Genomic DNA, 26,245 nt, shown 5'->3' with positions numbered 1-26,245 from the left:
TGTTGATCTCCAGAGGATCCAACAGCCTGGCAAGCACCAGACCAAGCTAATTTACTTTCACAAAATGCACTGTGAATCCTCTGAAAAAACTTTTAACCTGAAGTGTGAGAGACATTAGCCACCTCACAGGATAGGATTTGAAAATTTCTATGTAGCTTGTATTGTGTTAACAGAAAATAATATATACACAGTACTCTAAAATGTTGATTTCATTCAGGAATTTTGCAAATGTGCCCTAATAATAATCATTTATCTTCCTCCTTAAGTTTAATTTAAATTAAGTTTCTAATTTAAATTTAATATAAAATGTTGATCCATGAATGATTTTTTCAGTACTATAAGTATTTTCAAGGACAAATAATTCAAAAGTTATTTTTTCCCACACTTAAGTTATTTCGATAAATGACTGTAAATCCTGTTTCATTTGCTGTGTAGGTTTTCTGTATCTGAACATCTGACTTCTATTCCATTATCTGAGATATTGTGACCTTAATATTATAAGATTCTATCTATGACAATGAGAAAAGAAGTGTAATCCACATTTACCCTTAATAGCTATCTATTTTTATATCATCTTTATTGATTTATGCTTATTGAATTTGCTGTATAACTATAAGCCTAGCTATATCTAAGACCAAAAGACTAAACCACCATAAAGTGTGCTAGCTGTTATTTAGTCCTGCTAACACTAAGAGCTGCTTCAGATTCAAAAAAACAAAAAAAAAAATTGTTCAGCACATAATGCATGCTTTTTTATTTTATTGTCTTTGTCTTTTATTCTTCATAAATGTATTATTTTCAAAATGTTACTACACATAAGCCTTTTTTCTCAGTAATCAAAATTATTTATATATATAGATAAAGAAATAGTATAACATGGTAATAGTATGGGTTACTGTATGTGGCTACCTACAATGGCTCCCTAGATCGATTTACTCAAATGAATGAACAGATGGTTCAAATAGGATCAGTCCATCACTATGAAAGAAATTAAACCTCCTAGTGTAACAGACTGTTCTTCTCTTTGGCTCTGTCTCTTCCTCTCCTTTTGCAGAATTGTTACTCTGTCTGTCTAAGTCTCCTTTTCCAATGAGAGAAAATTCCACAAGGAAAAACTGGCAGTCAGCAGAGAGAGTGAGGAAAGGAGGTAAAAAGAAAGGAAATGCAGAGTAAACAGTTTTAAGGGATGTGTGCCGGAAAGAGAGTAAAAGAGGAAAAAGTCATGTTCGAATAGGTGCCAGTTCCAAATCTGTTTTCTGAGTTAAAGTGAGTCTGTCACACACTCTTGACACCTCTAAATGACACCCACGCTAACGATCGGCCCATGTTACCACCCATTGCTTAATCTCTCATCATTATTGGACTCAGCTGGAGGATGCAGCTTGCTCCACCAACCCCAGCCGCACATTACTCATAGGTAAACAAATGACACACGTCTGCCCCTTAAGAGACCATATTTCCTAGGAGAGGTTTGTAAGAATAAATGCAGCCCTCAGGGTAATATTGCAGGCCAGGAAGTGTGACGCACTTGCCAAGCAACTAATTGGAAGCAATGTCCTCAAGTGCTTTGGCATTTGGCCCCTTGCTGAACTGAAACCCAGATGCCAAACCCTTAGAACACGTAGTTTATTTCTAAGACAGTACAGAGCCAAGTTATGGAAAGCATGGCAACACCCTTCATTTGGCCAAAAATAATCTTACAATTGCATATTTGTTCAAAAAAATCACCCCAACCACAGACCAAGTCAAACTGGATGTATCATTTTTTCATATTAAATTAACAAGTTACGATCAGGCAAAGAACTTGTAAGTTACAAAGAACTTACAAGTTGTGATCAGGCAAAGAACTTACAGAACGTACTAGTAGAAACTTATTGTATATAGATCTCAAAGCGAACACAATATAGCCACAAAAAGATCTGTGGGACTTATTTGAAAAAGAGGGTTGATATCCAGGGCTAACTAGTCAAATATATATCTAAATATAACAGGATAAAGCAGTAAATATTCTTTTATTCTCTTATTATTTTAGTACATGTCTTATTATTTAACTTATTAACATGTGTTTGTATAAATTTTGTATAAATACTTCCATACTGGTTTCAATGGTTATATGGGTTTTATCTGTATACTATAGGTAAACTTTTGGGATCCACCAGGGTAAGAATAGTGGGATCCCCATTATTTGAACCAGTCACCCCTTTTATACTCATATGAAATGTAATCACTCTCGCTTAACAGATTTAGCAGCCTGATGTGATTTAACATCTTTCAGCTGGTCAGGTAAATGTAGCAGACTGAATTGGAAATTCATTAAGACACAAGTCAGTGTTTGTTTGGCCACTTCGTCAAAAACTGTATTTCAATTCATTTGAATGTAATAAGGCAGAATAAGCTACACAGCATTTTTGTAAATTGATTATAAAATAATAAAAGGCTTCATGAAAGTCAGTACAAAAGGCTAATAAAAGTCAAAATGATGTTTAACACTGTTAATGAAAACAGACTAGATTAGTTGCAAAGAATTTTATTTGAGGTCATGCATGTCTGAGAGCTCAAAATACAATCCTGTTTTTCTTCTGAGAATTTGCTTAAATGTCATTTTAATTGCATTTGGCTTTCGATGTATTCCAGTGAATTTCAAAGTTAACAGGTTATTACTGACACCAGTGGAATGGAATCTCATGTGCAGGAAAGTAAGCAGGGCTGGAGTGAAGTCTTTCTTGTACATGAGGAAGGAGCAGGCTAGAAAAAGTGTGATATGTAACTATTTGCTTACGTATATTTTACCTGTATGGCCACTTTGAAAAGCCAAATTAATATGCAAGCAACAGGTTATATAATTGAACTAGTGTGTATTTTATTCCCAGAAAACTGAAAATCCATGTGGGATCCTCGCGATTGTTGATAGGAAGTTGTGTCCTTTCTATGACTTTCTCATTTGGGAGCTCCAAGGAGTGAGCGACACCAAGATAAGGGTGACATTGTCTGTGCCTCTCTCTCTTTCTCTCTCTCTCTCTTTGTCACTGTTTGTCTCTGCCCAGGTACCCAGGTATTACATAGACTTTTTTTTTTGGCTCCAGCTGAGCGAAATATAGCTGTGATTATTATTCAGCTGTTTATCTTTGACAATAAATAGAAACATCATGAAAGCTCTGACTAGAAGACCACAAATATTGACCATTTGGAGCCCATGCTCAGAACGTGAAACAATAAATGTTTCTCTGTGTGAGAACAATCTCAGCATCCTTCATGACAAACACATTCATTCAGCCTATCCCAAGAACACTGAGCACAAAGCAGGAACACATCCTGAGTGGGACATCAGTCCATTTGCAGGCCACCATTTACATATATTCACACCTAGAGGCAATTTAACGTAACAAAGGAAACTGCTGAACCTAGAGGAAACCCACCCAAAAGAATTCTTGTATGAAATATGATAAAATATATCTGTATAATCTGTACAATATTTGTCATATGTATTTATACTTCCATGTTTATTTATTGTTATATTTTATTGTCATTTTTGAATTATCTACACCTCACATTAGCTACGTTTACATGGACACTAATAATCCGATCATAATTGGACTAGAAGCACAATCAGATCTAAAAAGTCACATGTAAACACGTCAATCGGAATGAATTGGCCAAAACCGATTAAAATTTCATTCGGATCGTAAGGGGTGGTTTAAACCTTTTCTAATCCGATGGAGAGGACATGTAAACACTTCATCGGGTTGAAAATGAAACCAGATAGTTCTGCGCATGTGCAATGACGTACAAACACGTAATGACGTATGACGCATGGCTATCAGCGGTATTGGGGCTCTGACCGTAGCCTCACCAGGTGCCATGAACCCCTCCACCATTGAGCATAGTGTCATAAATGACTGTCGTGTCATCCTAAAATTCTCCTTCCACTCCTCGTCTGTGAAGTGGTGCAAGACGATGTTGTCCCACCAGTCCTTGCTTCGGACCCTCAACCACAGATGCCTTGTTCTGGGCTCGGGAAGGGGCATTTTAATTGCTTGATAAATACACGCAGTACCGCACAAAACATCACGCGCTCGCGTCTTCTAATTAGCAGCTGAAATAGGCAAATGTTAAGTCCGCTTTTTAAAACGAAAAAAGAAGCAATGGCAAGAGAGTGGCTGCTAGTATCTGCGTGTTGGAATGGCGGGAAACGTGTAATTGTGCACTGTGCGCATGTCAGAAGATTCTGTCATGTAAACACGCGTATCAACCCGATTACTTTATCCAGCGTTCTTGTAAACACTGCGATCGGATTAATCAATCTGATTGATTTCATTCCGATTGAAACAAAAAGTGTCCATGTAAACGTGACTATTGACTCACTATATTGCCTGATTACCTTCACTACTGCTTTCAATAAGTAATAACTTTATTAGTGAACTTTATAATTAATGACTTTATTAGCAAATTATGCATTTTTGTTAAGAAATGTAATTTATTTTTCAAATTTTTTGAATTTCTATTACTTTTGCACCCTAGTGTACATATATGCACAAATAGAGACTTAATCTAATACTCACTTTTAAAGTAAATCTCGTTTTAGAGAGCCTGAAATTTTTTTCACAAAAGATTTCCACTGACAGAATAATGCAAGCTATGACAAGACTCAATTTGTATTGACGGTATTGACAGTATGGGCATTTGTCACCAAACAAAGCAAACAATACTTCTTTTTTAAGTTTCATTATGATGGATGGCACATCCAACAGCAATAGCATGTTGGATTCCATTGTATCTAACAGTGATGCAATGTGCCTGCAATTTCTTTTTCTCATCTGTTTCTTATTCTGAGTACTATTCTCCCTAGCTGTGCTCTTGCAGGGAAACTCAGCAGCCTGGGAGGAAAATATGGAAGTATACTATAAAAAATGAGTGCACTGTAGCTCTGTGATCACCTCCAATTCTATATTTTAGAGATTTTAATGCTTTCAGAGTAAGTTTATTTAAGGTATTTCATTTTCACATATTACTTTTTAATCTGTCACCAGATATGTCAGTTCACAGTGTGCCAGTACCATATGGAGGTTTTGTTTACATTGCTTATAAAGAGTGGTTTCATAAACAAACCTATTTGTGGTCCAAAATGACTTTTGGTTCTTACATTTAGAGATTTAAGTCAGTACTTTTTTGTAACAGGAAACAGTACCCCTTAATAAGCCATACTCATTAAAAAGGACATTAGGGAGAACACAATGGTGGGGTAAAAGCACTGAGGTTTGAGGTGTGTATGGAGTGACTATTCGTTGCTCCACTTACTAGGTCTGTCTAATCAGCTTTTCTGATATCCACTACTCTGCATTATTTATGCTACACAGCCATCCTGTTCAAGGCCCACCATTACATGGCATCCCCTCAGGATTCCTGGAAACCATTATGTAACAGATAAAAACACAGACAAACCATAGACAACCCACCCTCACCCTACACGCAGAAAAATACTTTCTCACATGTATTCTTAGATGTTACAAACATTTACACAACCAGTTTGACCTGAGAAGCTCTTGTGTGAAGCCTACCTATACTTTCCATGTTTTCATGATCAATTTAGGAAAACATTTACATTTTATGTCAGTGTAATAAAATGACAGTGTTTAATTTCGCATGTATAATGATCAACCATTCTCAAGACCCACAGAACTATAGAAATTTGCTTTGGGAACTACCTTTAGTACATTAGTCATTTGCCAGATGCCATCATCTGAAGCAGTTTAGAAGTGAAGCAGAATTAAAATCCATTCATATATTTGAGCCATGAGGCTTAAGGTCCTTTCAGTCCCCAGTAGCGGCTCTCTGGCATCCCTGTGATTTGCATTCATAACCTTCTTTTCACTTTTCCTAAAGCACTATGCTGGATTTTACTGATAGCTAAATTTAGCAGACATGTGGCTTGTTATGGTATCTAAATTTAAGGCAACTTCAATGTGTGTCCATCTCTAGTAGTAAAGAGATATTTTCCATGTTACAGACAGCAATGACTCATCCATTCCCATTACATGGGCACTACAACCATTAGGTGATATTGATTTTCTTAGTAGTTTGTCAAGTTTTAACGGATAGGTTTTACCTACCAGACCTGACAACCTTATAGGATGAGCAGCATCTAGAAATAAAGATCTGTTTAAAAAATTCCTGTATTCATATTCATCCATTCAAATCTTTTGTTACAGCCACAATAAGGCCCATCTGAATAACCGTGAATGATAACACTTAGATTTAGAAAGCAGAAACTGTATGCATAATCTTGCACTATACAGAATTTGTGGAAAAAGTGCCTTTTAAGAAGCTCCATAATTAAATGTTGTAGAGGAAACCATACATTGTGCAAGACAATGCAGAAACAAAACATGGTGCAGATGCACAGCAAACTTTAGGAAGACCAATTAACAGCAGACTACATTTCAAGCAACATACCATTTCAATAAGCCAATTCTAATAGCATGGAATAACAGCACACCACAAACACACACCCCATATTATACTGTCCATAAGCTTGTCTAAGTTATAAAACTTGTGTAAGTTAATAAGTGGTTCTCAATCCCAATTCTAGGTATCCCATCAAATGCTCAATTATGTACAGTTGGAGTCATAAGTTTACATATGCCTTGCAGAATCTGCAAAATGTTAATAATTAAAAAAAAAAAAAAAATTGAGGGATCATAAAAATTGCATTTTGTTTTTTTATTTAGTACTGCCCTGAATAATTGTGCAGGAGGCCCTTGTTTTTTCTTGAGCAGTTAAACTGCCCACTGTTCTTCAGAAAAATCCTCCATGTCCTGCACATTCTTTTCCAGCATTTTCTGCATATTTGACCCCTGTCCAACAGCAGCTATATGATGTTGGGATCCATCTTTTCACAGTGAGGACAACTGAGGGACTCACACACAACTATTACAAAAGGTGCAAACAATTACTGATGCTCAAGAAGGCAACACGATACATTAAGAGCCAGGGGATGTAAACTTTTGAACAGGATGATAGGTGTTAATTGTTATTATTTTGTTTAAAGATCTTATTTTTTTCATTTAGCACTGCCCTTCACAAGCTACATAAGCTATGTACATGTTTCCCAGAAGACAAAATACAGAAGTCAAAATTTTCATATCAAGGTAATTGTCTATTATGTCTATTATGATATTGCATTTAAATAATACCATGATTATGCGTTTGCCCTATGATCAGTAATGCATGTGCATTACTGCCTTTAAGATGGAGAATTACAAATGCAATATGTAAGCTTCTATTTTAACCCCTATTTAAATTCACGCCAGCCATAAAAATGTGCCCACGTCAATTCTGCTGGTTTTTTCATGTATGTAAATAAAGCATATAAAACTTACCAGGTTAGAACACTTCACACAAACACAGGGAGAACACTTGAAACTCCACACAGATAGTAACCCAAGTTCCAGCCTGAACTAGGGACTCTGGAGCTGTGAGACCCACCTATGCTACCCACTATGTCACCTTTTATGCCACATAAGATAAGTTAATGCTTCAACAAAAAGAAATTATAAAGGATAAAGTTTCATATTAGAGTCATGCGTATTTTAATTACGTATATTCAATAAACTCGTTGAAGTATATTTCCAGGACATATACTAAAGTATACAAACAATACTAAAAATGTTACCACTTTTGACTTGCACAACATACTCAACAGACACATATTTAACAAACATTCTTCATTAATTTCCTACAGCAATTACAACACACTATCACTTGTATAAGAGGCCTACAATCCAACAGCATTTTTGGGCCACTTCATATCTAGCTAGCCTGTCGCATCCATTAGTGACAGTTCACCACCAGGCCACCAGAGGGCCCCCTCACTCGAATTCTACAACTCTTCTATTGTCACACTCATTTCCTGTCCAAAGACTAAATAATACTTACACAATCCATAGCTGCAAAGCCTTGCTGATTATTCTTATTCTTGTAAGTTCTGAGCCGTTGTTTTGTGTTCGCCTAATCACGTTTGACTCTTGCATTGATTATTAGACTACTCTTTCGATTTACTCTCTACTCTTTATTATTAGATATTCTGCATATGAACTGTGGACTGTTTTGGTTCTTGATTTTGAATTTCATATTACTGTGTTTAATGTATTTGTTAATAAACCTCCTGCACATCTTCCCAAGTCCTGATCATTACACTTATTATCATACAAGGACTTTATGTTTCTCTTAGCATTATACTTGATCATGATCAAAGTGACAAATAATGTTTTCAAACCATATGGGCACTTATAGCAATTACATTTCAAGCAATACTATGTTTTGGTCACCTACAAATTGCTTACGTACAAACTGTTCACCACTCAGACACCTAGCTCATCTTTTTATAGTACACAGACTAGCTATACTAGCATGTGCTAGTGCAGGGGAGGGGAACTTTGGATGCCTTGTGAGAATAGATGGCCATCTAGTGCCTGAATAATGCAACTATTAAACATGAATAAAGCAAATGAATTATAAAACAATAACTATATGAAATCAAAAAATTTGGGAGAAGGGGGGGCTGTCTCCTTGGGGTACTCTTACACTAGTTAATGGCTCTAGCACTGTGACTCTGTGTCTCTGGTCTGAATAGCTGCCTTCAGCTAAATAACTGACATAAATGCATGTGATTGCAGTTATGCATTTGGCAGTGGTGGCACAATGATGAAGGCATTGGGCTAGTGATTGGAAGGTTGTGAGTTTAAATCCCAGCATTGCCAAGCTGCCACTATTGGGCAGCTCTGCTACAGTATAAATACTTTGCTGGGTCCGCATGTGGACAGCAGTCTTCCAGTTGAGACTGTAGGTGTTGAGAAAGTCATTAATATTAAAACATTTAAACAGTGTATTTTTACATTAATATACTTAAATTGACATGACAGTTAAATATGGTTTTGTTTAAGCATGTTTCACTATGTAAAAAAGACATTTACTGAAGTGTACTTCCAAAGTTGTATTAAAGCATATTTCGAAAGGAATTACTTTAAAGTATACTTTTTAAATTCAACTCATCTGCTTCATTTTATTCAGAGATTATAAGTTAAATCAAATGTAATTGTGCAGAGAAAGGACTAAACATGGGAGTGCACGGACAGTCTCTACTCCAGATGGAGTCTACTAATAATTCTTAGTCCTTAATTCTTCCTTGCTACCTTTAAAATGACTTTTTGTAGTGGAGAAGTATGTCCATACAAGATCTCCATATGCACACACCACATGTTAAGTAGAGGATCCATGTCAGAGAATCTGTAGCAAATGTATCAGCTGACATGACTCACCAGTCACTGCAACATCCTGATTGGTTCCGCTAACACCGGTGGGTGGGAAAACATGGTTATTCAGCACCCTGATTGGTTACGGTAGTGCTTGTTGGAGTGTTGTTAAAGGCAAGCGGAACAAACTCAACATTGCAGCTCAAAAACGGATGATGACTTGAGGCATATTAACACTGAGAGGTGGGGGGAGGGGGGAGACTGTATGGGTTGCTTATGAAACTGCTTTGCAGGTCTCCAGCTTCAAAGTTTGGATATCAAGCATGTATTAAATGCAAGCAAAACTCTATTTGGGATTTTCTCAATGTTAAAAAAACTGAGAATACAGAAACTGTTCGTAGAACATTTTCTACACCTTGATACAAGACACTCATTGCCCAGTAATGATACATATTGCCATCATGAAATGGTGAACACACTGTATTAATTCAGATGATCTATTTAAAATGCCCTTTTTTTTCTTTCGTCCTCTTGTTAAGGACATTCATCTTACCACATTCAGCTTTGAAAGTTAAAAAATAAGGGGAAAAGAGCAGGCTACATTTCACCCACATTATTTTACTGATACACTAAAAAAATCACTTGTTGAATTCTTTTTTAATGTCATGTGGTTGCACATATATAATTTGTCTACATGCAGTATATTTTTAGTAACATTTACCCATTGTTTTTAGTTATATTAACTATATGTTTATTCAAGTAGATGTTCCATCTACTTGAATAAAATGTACAGTCCCCTCAGAAAGTATTGGAACAGCAAGGCCAATTCTTTTGTTTTTGCTATACACTGACGACATTTGGGTTTGAGATTAAAAAATGAATATCTAATGAATTTCAGCTTTCATTTCCTGATATTTTCATCTAGATGTTAAACAACTTAGAACATGGCGGACCACCAACTTCGGTGGCAGACCACCCAATTTTTTTAGGTGAGCAAAAGTATAGGAACGGACAGTCTAAGGTAAGTTAAGGTAAATAATGCATATCCCTTGCTTGCAAAAACTGCATCAAGCCAGCAACCGACTAACATAACCAAACCGTTGCATTCTTCTTTTGTGATGCTTTTCCAGGATTGCACCACAGCTTCTTTTAGTTGTTGTTTGTTTTAGAGAGGTTTCTCCCTTGTCTCCATTTCAGGATGTAAAATGCATGCTCAAATGGGTTAAGGTCGGGTGACTGACTTGGCCAATCTAAAACCTTCCACGTTTTTCCCCCCAATGAAATCCTTTGTGCTGTGTTGGCAGTGTGTTTTTGATCATTGTCTCGCTCCACAATGAAGTTCCTCCCAATTAGATTGGATGCACTGGATCTCTGTAAAATGGCAGACAGAATGTTTCTGTAGACTTCTGAATTCATTCTGTTGCTATAATCATGAGTTCCAGAAGCAGCTATGAAAACCAAAGACATGATACTGCCTCCACCCTACTTGACCGATGTGCTTGTACACTTTGGATCATGAGCAGATCCTTTCTTTCTCCACACTTTGGCCTTTCCATCACTTTGGTAGAGGTTAATCTTGGTTCCAGAACTTTTGTGGCCAATCTCTGTATTTCTTTGCAAATTCCAATCTGGCCTTCCAATTCTTACTGCCGATATTTCTGCTCTCAAAGTCTTCTTCAAATGGTGAATTTTACACATTTAGTACTGAATTTAAGGCATTTAACCCTTTCTCACAGTACACTGGTGTTTCATTCCACCGGTGGAATGAAATTGACTTATCAGACATTTTCTATCAGTATAAACAAAATAATTTTTTTTAAAAATAATTATCACCACAAGTCTGTTAAAATATTAAACAGAACACTGTTAGGTTACTCTATGTAGAGTATCATGACTCTGTTTTAGCTGTTCGTGAGCAGGGCAGTGGGAAAGCGGATGGGTTGAAGAAAATATAGCTCTACAAGGAAACATAACCTTATATATAAAAAAAAAAATAATAATAATAACAGGCCAAAGTACCTTTTCAAACAAATTTTAATAAAGTGCTATTACCAATAAAATGTAAACAATTATTTCTAAAATAAAATAACCAAGCATTTAAAAAATGTTTTTTAAAAATGTATATCACCTACTAATTTCTTCAGTTTAAGGTATTCACAGGGGAGTGAGTATTTAAATATGTTTAAATATTGAATACATTAGCTGAGTTTAGAGTTGATTTTACATTTTCATTTACCATTTTTGAAAAATTCATGTTTCATGGTTTTGGTTTTTATCAAACTTCTCTCTGTATTTTGTGTACAGCTGAGGAATGGTGGTGTTAAAAAAATATTTGTGACTCGGTAAGTCATAACGAGGATCAGCTATTTTTAGAAGTCACATTAAACCCTCATTTTGGACCATTTTGATGGGCATTACATCCTTGGCCAGGTAAAATACTATGGCATCAGTGATGTCTTTCTAGGGCTTACCAAAAAATCTATCTAAATTGAATAGACAAGTGAATATTCATAATGTACAATTCACTAAAGGTCAAATTAATTTTTTTAGTGTGTAGGTCACTGATTACCTTCTACTGTCTCCTTTTACAAAAATGTTGTTGTTGTTGTTCTTCCTCCTTTGGCTGTTCCTGTTAGAGGTCACCACAGTGGATCACTGGACTGCATATTTGATTTGGCACAGTTTTTTTTTGTTTGTTTGTTTTTTTTGTTTGTTTGTTTACACCAGATACCTTTCCTGACACAACCCTCCCCAATTTTATCTGGGCTTGGGACTGCACTGTCTTGTGCATCCCCAGTGGCTGGGAATCGAACCCAGGCCGCAATGGAGAGAGCGCCGAAGCCTAACCACTAGTCTTCCAGGGACCCCTATTTCTGTAAAGCTGCTTTGTGACAATTTACATTGTTAAAAGCACTATACAAATAAAACTGAATTGAATTGAATTGAGTACAGACTATTATTAATCACATTCACAACAGTCAAGTCAACAGTGAAAGTGCACTGCATAGATTTACCTGTGCAACTCAGAATGATGGGAATCAAGACATGACAGCACAGGGAGTCTACAACAAATTCCTGATCTAGAGAGTAACTGGAACTATCTATCTATCTATCTATCAACCATCCAACCATCTATCTTAGTGCCTCTGTTACGTAATATGATCCCTGATCCATTTCACCATATCTGAGGTGGGGGTAGGAGGGTGATAGAGACCTTGTCCTTGGCAGTTTCTTTCTTTAGTTCATGAAAATGAAAAAGATCAAGAACACATGACTGCAGAAACTTACATGTATCTGTCATGATGTTGTGATATGAGTCTAGTAAAATGGTAATAAATATTAAATTTTAAATATTCACTAAAGCACAATTTAGGGTGATTATTTATTCTTTCACATAAAAAAGCACATCAAAATGCTTTTTTAATTGTTTTATCTCACTTAGCTTTGCACTGATGTTTTTAAATGACACAGCATCTCATACTTTATCTGGCAACACAGAGTGCCAGAATACCATGACTACTGGAAAAAAAAAATAAACAACTAAACACTGAACACCAAGATGCAAGGGCATATAAAGAAATTCAGGTCTCAGCCAACTCATTTTTATAATGAAAAATTATGTTCTATCAGAGTAAATAGATCCTGAAAAAGGCTATTTTTGTTCATATTGAGAGCTTAAAAGATTTATGGGTTCTCGGCTTCACCAATTACATTTCTTTTTGTATCACAATCAGTGCATGTAGAGCTACCTACAGGGAAGAACAGTTCAAAACCTCATCAAAGTACAAAATCCAAAGCCAGGGCTCACTACAACTCCAAAGCTCAACACTAATCTTTCAGTATGCCAAATGGGCAATTTCTAATTTATGTAACTTAAACTGACCACTTCTTTACCTATTACAGTTATAACATATTGAACAGTGCACACACACAAAAGCATTCAGGATAGCATGGCGCACAAGCACCAAAACTGGAATAATGAATAATTCAGATGTAAGCAAAATGAACAGTGTGTGTGGATTAACTCAAATTTTTATATGAAAAACAGAGAGCAAGAGGTACAGTCAGCCACAGACCACCAATTTATTTGAATGCCCTTGGAAGGAACCTGCTTGATTACTTGTTTAATGTTCACTTCATATCTACTTTTGAAAAGAATAAAAAAAAAAAGATGCTAGACATACAAATGATTCCAGGGGTTATAAATCAAACAAGGCACTTCCAAAGAAAGCTGATGGATCTATACCAGAAACATATATCTGATAAGGTCCCAATGTCACTTGCTGAACCACCATTACAGATATTCCGTTGAGTATTGCATTGGAAATAGCCATTGATGTGATTCAAGTCACTCCATAATTACTTTGTTGCATTTATGGAAAAAAAAAAAATAGCATCAATTCGAAAAACTGTTGTCAGTTTCTTAACCACTTTCTTCCCTTGCTCACCATGCTCTTATGGCCTTGGCAGAGGGATTGTAAAAAATGTCATCTGTGGCTTCAATTGCTTATATGAGTAGAAAATTTAAATTAAAAAACAATCGCTAGAGTTGTCACATATAGAAGAAAATATAGGTCTAAAAACGCAATCTTAAGGAATGGTTTCACATTTATGAGCCATAACCATACTAACTCCAGTAGTGAAATGTTGTCATTCATTCCCGACATTTGCAATTACTGGCTACACACAGACTAATTTTCTCAAAAAAGAAAACATTTCACAAAGATATTTAGATGGCTAAGCATACTGTATATGCTCATAAGTTCTAAAGGTTGTTTTAGTGTATCTGAAATCATAAATCTCACAAAGCAATAACTTAATCGAAATAATGCTTAAACAAAATACTGCTCACAGAGGGTGTGTAAAAATTAACCCCACACCACAACGATTAAAGCCATCACACTGCATGCATGCTTAAGTTTTTTAATATTGTACTGAATCATTGGCTGCTTCATTATTAGATTACTGATCATGTAACAAGACGCACATCATATTGTCTCAGAAGGAGAGGTAGGCTCCCTAATTCAAGTCCCTAATGGCAGATAGTCAAATGTGCTGTAAAAACACTCAGACCACTTATTTTCACAGCCACAACCACTTTACATCCACATATATCTCACATGAACAAACCTCCTGAGGATTTTGGCAGGATATTTGCCTATAGCAAAGGAACTGTTACCACTCAGCAGTTCAGTTTCTCCCCAGACCGTTCTCAACCTTTTCACACTGATGACCAGTTGATTAACAGGGAAGCTCTGTCATATTGTCAAAGAACTAATGAAGGCTATTGAAAATAGTTAATCAAACATAAGCTTAAACAAATCAGAACACATAGAAAATGCTATACACAATCTCTTTGTTGAGCAGTAAATGATTGGTTTGAAGGTTTCCTTAAAATAACCCAGGCAATTTCAAGGACATTTTAATATATATATATATATATATATATATATATATATATATATATATATATATATATATATATATATATGGCAGATTCCAGCATATTTTCAGTATATCTAACCCTTAATTACCACACAGAGTGCCTTGCATACATACAGTATGTACCAAAAGTACGTGGACACCTGATTATCACACCCATACCCACTTGACCACACCCCTCCCCCACCTCTGTAAAATGGGATAAATTGGGATTATACAGTCCACTCCACAAGTATTGGAACGGAAAAGCCAATTCCACTGTTTTTGCTATACAGTGAAGACATTTGGGTTTGAGATCAAAAGATGAATATGAGATGGTAGATTTGAATTTCATCTTTTCATTTCCTGATATATATCTAGATGTCTTTAACAACTTAGAACATGGCACATTTTGTTTGAACCCACCTACTTTTCAAGTGATCAAAAATACTGGAACATCTGAATGTCTAGTCTTGGTTTGAGCCCTGTGTTTTGCCTGTGAAGACTGCATTTGTTGTTAAAAAGGATAAAGCAACACGAAGACAAGAGAGCTGTCTATGGTAGAAAAGCAAGCCACTCTGAAGCTGAGAAAAAAGAAAAAATTTGATCAGAGCCATTTCGGAAGCATTGGGCATACCCAATACAACATTTTGGAATGTCCTGAAAAAGAAAGGAACCACTGGTGTACTAACAACCAGACATGGAATAGGTAGGCCAAGGAAAACAACAGCAGTTGATGACAAACATTGTGAAAAACCCAAAAATGCCAGTAAGTGATATCACCAACAACGTCCACAGGGCTGGAGTGAAGGTATCACAATCCACCGTTTGAAGAAGTCTTTGAGAGCAGATATACAGAAGTAAAATAGAGGCCATACCACAAGATGTAAACCACTCCTCAGCAGTAAGAATGGGAAGGCCAGATTGGAATTTGCAAAGAAATACAGAGATGAGACATGTTCTGGAAAGTGAGGAAAGGCTAAAGCATGGAGAAAAAAAGGATCTGCTCATCATCCACATACAAGCTCATCGGTCAAGCACGGTGGAGGTAGTGTCATGCCTTGGGCTTGCATGGCGGCTTTTGAAATGGGTTCACTAATCTTTATTAATGATGTAACTAATGAAAGTAGCAGCAGAATGAATTCAGAAGTCTACAGAAACATTCTGTCTGCCAATTTACAGAGAAATCTAATCCAATCTAATTGGGAGGAACTTTCTTGTGGAGCAAGACAATGATCCAAAACACACTGCCAACACAACAAAGGACTTCATCAGGGTCAAGAATTGGATGGTTTGAGACCGGCCAAGTCAATCACCAGACCTTAACCCAACTGAGCATGCATATCACCTCCTGAAGAGGAGACTGAAGGGAGAAGCCCCCAAAACAAAAACAACTGAAAGATGCTGAAGTACAAGCCTGGAAAAGCATCAAAAAAGAAGAATTCAACAGTTTGGTGATGTCAGTGGGTCGCCGGCTTAATGCAGTTATTGCAAGCAAGGGATATGCTATCAAACATTAACTGTTATTTACTTTAATTTACTTTAAGTCTATAAGTCTTTAAGTCTTTTCCTACTTTTGACCACCTAAAAACTGCAAAAAAAAAAGGTGCCATGTTCTAAGTTGTTTGACACATCTAGATGTATATATAAGTAAATGAAAGCTAAAATTCTGATCTCTCATTCATCTTTTGATTTCAATTGCAAATGCCTTCAGTGTATAGCAAAAACAAATTAACCCAAAACCTTTGGATGGGACTGTACATCATGAAACCCCTATATTAGTTCTGGTACAAACAGTTGCCATCAGAAGTCACATAATTAGCAATTAAAGTGTCACATGATCTCAATATAAATATACCTGCAACAACAAGTAAACTGTTCCCTCACTATAAGGAAATGTGTCAAAATTATTGTCAATGATAATCACATATATACTACAGTTGGAGCACAGAAATTAGACCGAAAAACTCTCTCTAAAAATTCATTTAACTGCAAAAGCACTGAAAGGCTCGACAATAGGAATATTACTAGAACTCCTCCAGAAGCTTATGGGACACTGAAAGGAACCACAGAAGCTCCTATATCATGTCATAAGGCTTAAGCAGAAAGTTTTGTTCACCCTGGGACAGACAACTGTTACAAGATATGTTTTCAGATATGTTTCCCAATATAGCAGTAGATTGAGGCTTATTATATATAATAATGTGTGCAAAGAGAATAAGGAACAATAATAAAGGCTTCAGAAATAAGGAGACAGGTCAGGGAACAGTTAAACGAGACACACTGGCATCTCCAATTAAAAACATACGAAGATTAATTACTCAAATGATAATCAAACACTCTCTAGTAAGCCAAACATGAAAGAGCAGTGAGAATGCCAGTACACACCCATACCCACTGACAGGTGGAAACAACAAATGTGTTCAGCTTTGTTCAGCAGGGGTATGAGTGCTATATTCACTGTTTTGCCTGTGGTGAATTAGACCACCAAGCAGTGGGCAGTATGAACAGGCACAACCTCAAAGTTATATGGCCCAAACTAACAAAGAAACAACTCTTTGTATCTGGGCAGACACATGCACAGCCAGAAAATGCCCACATGAGATCAGCATCCTCCTGCTCAGTTATAATATATGCCCCATTGAAATACATGAATTAAAGTGCCCACAAGCTAATGCACTATTTGGCATGTGAAAATTCTCCTACCAAACATTAGCGGATTTATATTTGCCAAAACACAGCATCAGATCATTGAATCTTCAGCAATAGTGCATAAGCAAACTTGGAGGTCCTCACCATCCATTGAGATACAATGTCATTTACTCGGTGACTAGAAGCAACAGCAAATCTCTTTTGTAGCAAAAGAACAGTGTTAAATAGAGGTGTGATCCTTATTTGCTCAGCAATATCATGACAAACCTAAAGCTTGCTTTAGAGTGAAGTCACAGATCATCATTACAAACCCACGCCAAGTCACACAGTCAGAATGTAAGATGCTTCCAATATTTTTAATATTCTGGTGGCTTTTGAGCTCATTGAGTATAGTCCTCTTCCGGAGCAGCTAAAAGTGGGTGTAATGAACTGGTCGGCCACACATTTCAGAGTTCCATACCCACATTGAGTTTACAAAAATCACCTGGAACAGCAGATGAAGAAGTTGTGTGTATTTTTAGATTGTCTACACAAGTTAAAACTAGAATGCAGAAAGAAGAGTGCAGCTGCCTCACAGCTCTAGGATCCTGGTTTGATCCTGAGCTCAGGTAACAGTCTGTGTTTCGCAGGTTCTCCCTGTGTTTGCGTCGGGTTTCTTTGCATTCTCCTGTTTCCTCCCACTCTGCAAAAACATGCAGATAGATGGATTGGCTACACTAAATTGCCCATAGGTATGACTGAGTGTGTGACTGTGTGTGTGAATAGAGCCCTGTGATGGACTGGCATCTCCTCCATGGTCAATTGTCCTGTCTTGCACCCAATGTTACCAGGATTAGTTCTGGCACTACTGCAACCCTGATGAGGACAAAGCAGTTTCTGAATAAACAAAATTGCACTGCTGAACAGCCAGAACCATATGCTACTTCCCTATGTCTCTGGCACCCACCAGCTGAATTGTGCTAACTGAGCTAGCAAGCTATGGTTTGACAGCTTTTATATTTAAAAAAAAAAAATTTATATTTTAAAAATGTCTTTGTTCAGTACTCTAAGTCTAACCTGCTCCTTGAGTATAAAGCACATCCTCTGTTTATGTATTTACTACTGAAAACTCAGTCTGAAGACTAGGTCTGATAGCTTTTAAGTTGTCCAGGACACTTGAAAGCTTCCAGTGATTTTATATCCAGGGCAAGACAAGACCAGGGCAAGACATACTGTATCATCAATGGTTTATTGTAGTCGGGTCCATATACCTGACAGTTCTATAGGGTTCATCAGTTTCAGGTTATTCACTTAGAAGTGTGGCATTTCAGTTTACCGTGGAAGAGACAATGCCCATGATGAATGCTGGTCCACCTAAACAACGTGTTATGCAAGATCATTTGAGAACCATTAAAGAGAAACTGGCAGTAATCTTCAGGGGTTTTAGGTATCTTGGAGTCAACGGTGCACCCATTAAAGTGTGATCTTTTCACACTAAAGGTGTGCTTTCTTGATTAGTCAGAGTCAGCAGATCGAGTATTAATAGAGCTCACCAAACTAGAGATAATCAGGACTGTGCTGAAGTGGGTGCCTGGAAACACTGAAGAAATGAGACATCTGCTTGGGTTATGCCCACAGCTAAGCATAAAATACTGCATATTTACTCATGTCACTCTACAACCTACCACAAGCTAAGTCTACCATGGATTTCAAGCCTGTGAACGATGGTCACATAAAAGGGAAAAGCTACCATAAAATGCAGACATCAGCAGAAAAATCAACAGAGAAAACTGGCATACACCCAAATTATTCTCCTGTTGTGTTTACTAAGATTACATTTCAACTACAGCCAAATATTAATGCCACTGGAGATTGTGACAAGTACAAAAATAATCACAAAGTGTAACATGTACCATTTTGAATATAGTCATCAGTGCACAGTGATATGATTTTGCAAATGTATGCCTCCAGTGTATTAGCTTAAGGCAAATACATCAGCCAATAGTTTATATGTTTTTGGTGTATGGTCTTGTCTGTAATAATTCCTTCCAGAATTCCACTAATGAGGTTATTTGCTCTGGAAATTTAGCTGTTGGATTACTCCCAGAAGATTGTATGGATGTTGGTAACATCTTACAGCTCATAGAACTAGAGCGTGAAGTGTACATTAAGAACCAGTTGTCCTTATTGTTGGTAAGTTTTTTCCTTTTTTTATTAATATCCTGTCCTACAATGGACTGGCATCCAATCCAGACTGAATTCTCCTGCCTTGCTCCCAGTCTTGCCAGAACAGTCCCTGGATCCACCACGACCCTGCCCCGGATAAAGCAGTTACTGAAGATGAATGAATGAATGAATGTTTGTATTTTTAATATTATTATCATTATGACCACTGCTATTAGTATAATTACTACATTCAACCCCTGCTGTTATGCTGATATTTGGTGTTTTCTCTGTTGTTACCATTAGTATTAGTATTGTTATTGTTGATATTTTGTTTCTGTTGTTCTTGCCATTTTCCTGAAATGTTGGCATGACTTATGTCATACTATATACAGTCCTACCAATAAAGCTATGTGCAGTTAAATTTAAATTAACTGTGAATATTAGAAAATATAGATTAGCACTAATCTGCTAATGAAGTAAGAATGTGGATGACACATGAGCTCTAGTGGCCACTCAAACCCATGACACCAACCATTAGGACAAGCAACCACTGTGTGGGTGTTGTAGAGAGAAAAAGAGATAAAGAATGACCATAACATATTTGATGTGGTAGAGGTGTTTTAGAGAAGTTTTAGAGGTGTTGCAGTGAGATTTGTGTGACTGTGTGAGCTGAAATTCCTTTGGAAGTACAAAAGGGATGTCTAAGTGCCCCATGTTTACTAACGGCTCAGTGAATCTCTTGTATTAACTGAACAATAAAAACATGAAATAGTGGGCAGAAAGAAGACAATGAATACTTTCTTACCATACATGGAGTTGCTCTGAATGGATGCCACAAGAACCACCAGGGCAATGAGTGTAGACAGTGGGAATGACGAAAATGCCATATTCACTTGCAAAAATTCTCTCATTCGTCTGTCCGTTACGCTGAAACCTTGTAAAACCTGAAGATGCAATGCTCACTGAAAGTCTACCTATACAGACAGAACAGGGAACACACATAACCAAAACTAATTAGTGAATTCAGTCTGCTGGTTAGTTGTTGGTGCATTCTTACACACACACCCATACACATACACACACATAGGTTTTGACATACTCGTGCACTGCCTCACAGATTCCATCGATCTGCTTGTGTCACTCACTGTGTGTGAAGTGATGCAGCAATCGAATATCAGTGCAGAAAACATAAAGCCTAAACCAAAGTCTTTGACTGAGAGAGTTGCAATTTTGAAGGGTTGTGTTTTGACTAGTTAATACATCATATAATTAATCACACTCAAAACTGTTTCTTCCAGATAATTTAAAAAGTGCAGCAATTTAAAAAACCTCATGTAAACCCTAAATAAAGTAGGTCCTAATGGTCGCTTCCTATCAGTGGACAATTCCTGACCCTCATCATCCAATGTGGTCATGTTTACAGAAAATAGAACAAAATGGAAAATATGGGACATGGAGCAGGACAGAATATTAATGTTTAAAAAATTACATTGATTTTTTAACCAGAGAGAATATTATAAAGAGCATAAAAGATTGACTGATATATTGTTTTGTGTCTTATATTGTAAAGCCTGTGGTTAGGAGACATCTGTGAATCGATTTAGACAAAGTTCCCCTATTCGGTCTTACAGCTGTTAATTTCATTTCTGAGGACTAAACAATGTGAGTTTTCTCTGAACTGCATATTCTTCATGTTAACTGGTCACAATGTAAAATACTGTTCTTGATACCAGATAACCTGATAACAACATTAACAAACAAAAGGACAACATTAAAACAAATTAAACATTTTTAGAAATGCTGCATTTTGGAACACAAATGCTTACAAAAGTGTAGTTTTATCCCCAAAACACACCCCACAACAGCATTACAGCATTATCCCACAATGCAACATTAGTCCAAAACACAATAGAATCAACAGAAACAAAACAATGCAAGTTACTTACAACAGAAATGCCAAGAACCAGAAGCAGTAATTAACTAGCAAGCTGCTATGATTAGCTCATTAGCAAGCTAGCTATATTGCTATATTAGCAAACTAGAGAGCTACTATGATTAGCTCATGAACAAGCTAGCTGCCTACTGTGATCACTTCACTGGCTAGGTAAAATACATAATTATCTTGCTACTTACTGTATAAGTATCACTTATTTGACAATTAGGAAGCACTAGTACTTATGTTAAAAACATGTCTTCTGAATTTTTACTTTTAATATTTCTATAACATTAGTGGACATTATGTTCATGTTCTCTTATTTGAAGTGCCCAAGTTAAGTCTTAAGTCTACTGTATATACATACATACATATAGATAGATAGATAGATAGATAGATAGATAGATATAAAGTAGCATTGTTGAGTCAGTATAGAAAAATACTCTAATACATGGTACACTCAGACTGCTCCGAGTCACTCTTGAAAGCCTGATGATATCAATTCAAAGTCAGAGCTGTCCGATAGTTTTTTGTGCATGTTTTTTGGTGTAATTTATTATGTCATCACAGACTGACCAGAATATCCAAGCGGAGGAGACAGGCACAACTAACTTTACAAATTCTTCTGTGAGTTGCTTGCAATAAGAAAATGTTTCTACCTAATACAGTATCAAATCCTCTAATTAACAAAGCACTAGATAATTAATCAATGCACATTTCCTGAGACTCATTTGTTACCTAATACTAGCCAGGCTTGTTTGAAGCTTTGCTAGTCATCAAAAAGCAACCACAAGATTAATCTGTACATCTGTTACATCGGTTACACCTCTTGTTTTTTCTATTAAAATGAACACCAATATTATTCAATTAAAATTCTTTTAGTTCCATAGATGTATGTCAATATTCAGTGTGTTCGTCGTGTGGGTAATAAGGTATATGGTTTGATTTAATGTTCACTAAACATATTTGACACTGTATGCAGAAATGAATTTCATAAACTTGATTCTTGCTATTTTATGTGAATTTTCTCCTGTCACTGATAGAAGTGATAGGACCAGTAATTATTTAGTGCCCCTATTGTCTGCTATTGTTGCAAGTTGTCGCAACGGTCTTATTGGTCTGGGCTGGTCGTTATCTAATAGAAACGACAATGTGAATCTAAGGACAAACGATGACAGATTTGTCGAATAATAAAAAAGACGTTTTGCTTTCGCTGAAATTCCACTCCGGGCGGGAAACAAGACTGAATTCCTGCATTCACTCTTTTAAACCAAGAGGAACCAGTCGACACTCAGCATCCACCCCGCGCAGCCTCATAAGACTGAGACTACAGTCACTCTCTCTCTCTCACACACACACACACACACACAGGCCTGGGCACGCGCGCAATATTGTAGTCAGCTCACAGAGGCGGCTGAAGACTCAAGGGCCATAACACACACTCGTGCGTACGCACACACGCACTAAGGACCAGGCAATGGCGTTTCCTCTTTTATTCCTCAGCGTAACTGTCTGCATTGTCGCGGTTTCGGCTTAAGCCATATGTTGCCCGCGGGACAGGTGTTTATTGTTGTTATTCCGTTATATGCGTCAACAGCTTGCACAAGGAGGGATGGAGATATCGCAATACAACTTGTTTTCTTTCTGGGAACAGAAGTCAGCACTCGGGCAGCAAAGCCCCAAGGGCTACCTTTGCACTGTAGTGGAAGGTGCCCAATAGGCTACCTGTCTCCTGTAAGCCGAAACAGACCCACCCGTTGAAGCTCTCTCTCTCTCCCATACTCACACTCTCTCAATCCCCCGCTGAGATGCAGCCCCTCGGTACTGACGGTGGGCTACCGGGAGCGCCCCGCCGACACCGGAAAACAGAAGCAGGTGTGCACAGCGCGAGCTCACCCAATGCAGAAAGAGAGTCGGAAGACGGATGATAGCTCACGAAGGGAAATGAGGGAGGGGAGGGGAAGGGAGGGAAGGGAGAGCTGAGAAGGGCAGCGGCGACCAGCCCCAGAACAGTAAGCATAAGCAGACTTACCTATCAACACAGCCTCCGCCCGTACTTCGTAATCACGAGTAAAGTGTTTTTGGTATGTCGGGGAAGATGCACGCGCATTCCACAACACCAGAGCGCGCATCCGTGTATAATGTGAATCACTGACGGTCATTTCAACACAAGGACGCCACTGATAAGAGCAAATAACATATCTATACATCTTATATCTATAATATGTGTGCGTGAGGCTGTGGACGCGTATGTGTATGTCCAGAAAAATGGAACAGCTTTTATACGCACCCAGCTGCTGTGCCCGTGAAGCCCCCGTTCGCTGCGTGCTGAATCTTTACACACTGATGGTGCTTACGTTAAGGTCCGGCTCACGCTTCCCTTAGCGGGATTCTTTCTTTTCTGTTGTGTTCTCTTTTTTCCTTTTTTTTTTTTGTCCTCTCCAACGGCTACCGTTTACTGCAGCAAAAACGGTCCGACTGAAAGAAGACAGAAGCTGGGAGGGAGTTAGAGAGGGGAGGGGTATGGCGCGAGGTGGAGGGGGAGGGGTGGGGGATTTTAATACGATTTGGCCCGTACCATTCGGATAACAGGGCCAAAGCACACTGCCTGAGAGAGGGAGAGAGACAGAGATAGAGAGAGTCTCAACCCGTGTCTATTATTATTATTATTATTATTATTGTTGTTGTTGTTGTTGTTGTTGTATCAAATAGTAGGCAGAAAGTAGTGTCTGGGTCTTTTCCATGATTAGCGCAGTGGGATGTCCAGGTTTAAACTCATGGAGTGGAAAAGGTAAGAGGAAAAGCACATAAGGGGTGTCACCACCTAATTATTAAATGTATTGAAACAGCAAGGCCAATTCTTTTGTTTTTGCTATACGCTGAAGACATTTGGGTTTGAGATTAAACGATGAATAAGATACGATATATCAGAATTTCAGCCTTCATTTCCTGATATTTTCAACTAGACGTGTTAAGCAACTTAGAACATGAGCAGATTCTTTCTTTCTCCACACTTTGGCCTTTCCATCACTTTGGTAGAGCTTAATTTTGGTTCTAATATTTTTGCTCTCTTCAAAATGGATTTGTTCAAACAAAAGGTGCCATGTTTTAGATTGTTTACCACATCTAGTTGTAAATATCAGGAAATGGAAGCTGAAATCTCATCTAGCATGTCATATTCATCTTTTGATCTCAAACTCAAATGTCTTCAGTATATAGCAAAAACAATTAAATTGGCCTTGCTGTATACTGCATATATAGTGCAAAGCTGCATTTGCAGAATATCTTATTTGTTCAAAATGAATGGCAACAATTATAAAGTTAATGTACTGTCTTTGTAGATCCTAACACTTAAGATCAATATATAACACGAGCTAGCTATAGGCTAATTCATTAAATCTGCATGAATTGCATAAAAGGAACAGACTTCTCCAAGATCGGATCTGAGGTCAGAGCTGGGGTGGCAGGGTTTATTCATTTCAACAGTGGAAACTGCCACTGTCTCCTTGTATCACCCATGAGGCCACGCCCCTGGATTAGTGGCCCCGTGAACACTGGCCCGGGAGACGCGCGGGATCAGAAAGAGAGGTGTGGAGGAAGGAGGGAGTAAATGGCCGCGAGAGGATTAGGATTAGTTTTGCACGCGGATTACGTGCTGTGAGGCGCGGGGTTAAATATAGACGTCTGCTAGAGAAGCAGATAGGCGCGCGTGCTGCTGTAAACCTGCGCCAACAACCGGAGCGGGGAGGCGGGCCATGTGAGCCACGAACCGCCAACCTCAGAGTCCAGGCGACACAGACCCACCTTTGAGTCCCGGTAGAGCTCGTAATTTCCCTGCTCCGGCAGCGATGAGATGCAGATTTTTTGTTTGTTTGTTTGTTTGCAATTATATAACGAGATTAGATATAGAAAGGCTGATAAAGCGACGTAATCTTCTTGCCCGAGTCACAAAGTGCATCATATTGTGACAAGCGGTAAACATGCTTGCAAGCTAGGAGAAGTACAGTGTTATCATCTATGAGCGTTCACGGGTGTCGCTCACTGCTCTCCGTTATCAGGAAAACACGCAGTCGTGCAGCTCTCAGCTCGGAGCCACTGCGCGCATCAGCTGTTCCGGTATTCGTAGAAAGGGGAGGTTACGTCATTCAATAATGGGGGGATACAGGATATTCAGTCCTGCTTCAGGGCTTTATTTCCATTACGGATAATCATTGTAGTACTGGACTTAAAATATTCTTAAATATTAGAAATACTGTTGCCAGTTAGGTTAACTGTTTAATACTAATACGATAATACTGTAATCTATCTATCTATCTATCGCTTGTTTGCATTATCGTAAAACTGACGACATTCTCCGCAGAGCAGGGGATGTCCACGCAGGTGTGTGTGTGTGTGTGTGTGTATGTATGTGAACATGTCTAGTTTCTAACAGACTTGGAAGCGCAAAAAAAGAGAGCCAGGCGCTGATGAAGTGAGGAGACAAGAAAGAGAAGCGGCCCAGTTATCCATTTAAAGGATTCTAGTGAGTCTAAGGTCACGCATAATTGCATCAGATCGACACAACACTGCTATCACGCTCGTCCTTTCTTTCTCTCCCGAGAGCACTCTGAGATCCCGTATGAGAGAGAATGAGAGGCCAGTGTGAAGTGACACCTCACTGAATGGGCAAAACTATAGAATAATCAGTATATGAATAAATAAATGAATGAGGAATGATTAATGCTTTTATTTTCCATTTGGCATATGCACAGTGATAGACCATTTTAAAAAATGGTAACACTTTACAATAACAATACATGATTAATCATGCACTAATAACTGAATTAATACTTACTTAAATATAAAC

General features: G+C 37.7%; 1 protein-coding gene across 4 annotated transcripts in view; it reads right to left on the bottom strand.

Annotated features, from left to right (window-relative positions):
• The window catches only part of cadm3 (cell adhesion molecule 3), a 93,613-nt gene extending 69,718 nt beyond the window's left edge, over positions 1-23,895 (bottom strand). Inside the window, exons 1-2 of one of the 4 annotated variants that reach the window (XM_053227534.1) lie at positions 23,690-23,895; positions 20,272-20,436 (exon numbers count right to left, since the gene is read on the bottom strand). In XM_053227534.1, coding sequence (XP_053083509.1) covers positions 20,272-20,377 — 106 coding nt within the window. In that variant the 5' untranslated portion in view covers positions 20,378-20,436; positions 23,690-23,895. Of the gene's footprint in view, positions 1-20,271; positions 20,441-23,185; positions 23,298-23,431; positions 23,640-23,689 lie in introns of those variants that run through there. The other 3 variants (XM_026925462.3, XM_053227536.1, XM_053227535.1) reach the window with 3 other exon arrangements.
• Positions 23,896-26,245: the final 2,350 nt, after the last annotated feature.

The sequence above is a fragment of the Pangasianodon hypophthalmus genome, chromosome 21, assembly GCF_027358585.1.
Source record: "Pangasianodon hypophthalmus isolate fPanHyp1 chromosome 21, fPanHyp1.pri, whole genome shotgun sequence".
NCBI lineage: Eukaryota > Metazoa > Chordata > Actinopteri > Siluriformes > Pangasiidae > Pangasianodon > Pangasianodon hypophthalmus.
Note: the sequence above shows the minus strand (reverse complement) of the source record. Positions and strands in the feature narration are given on the sequence as shown.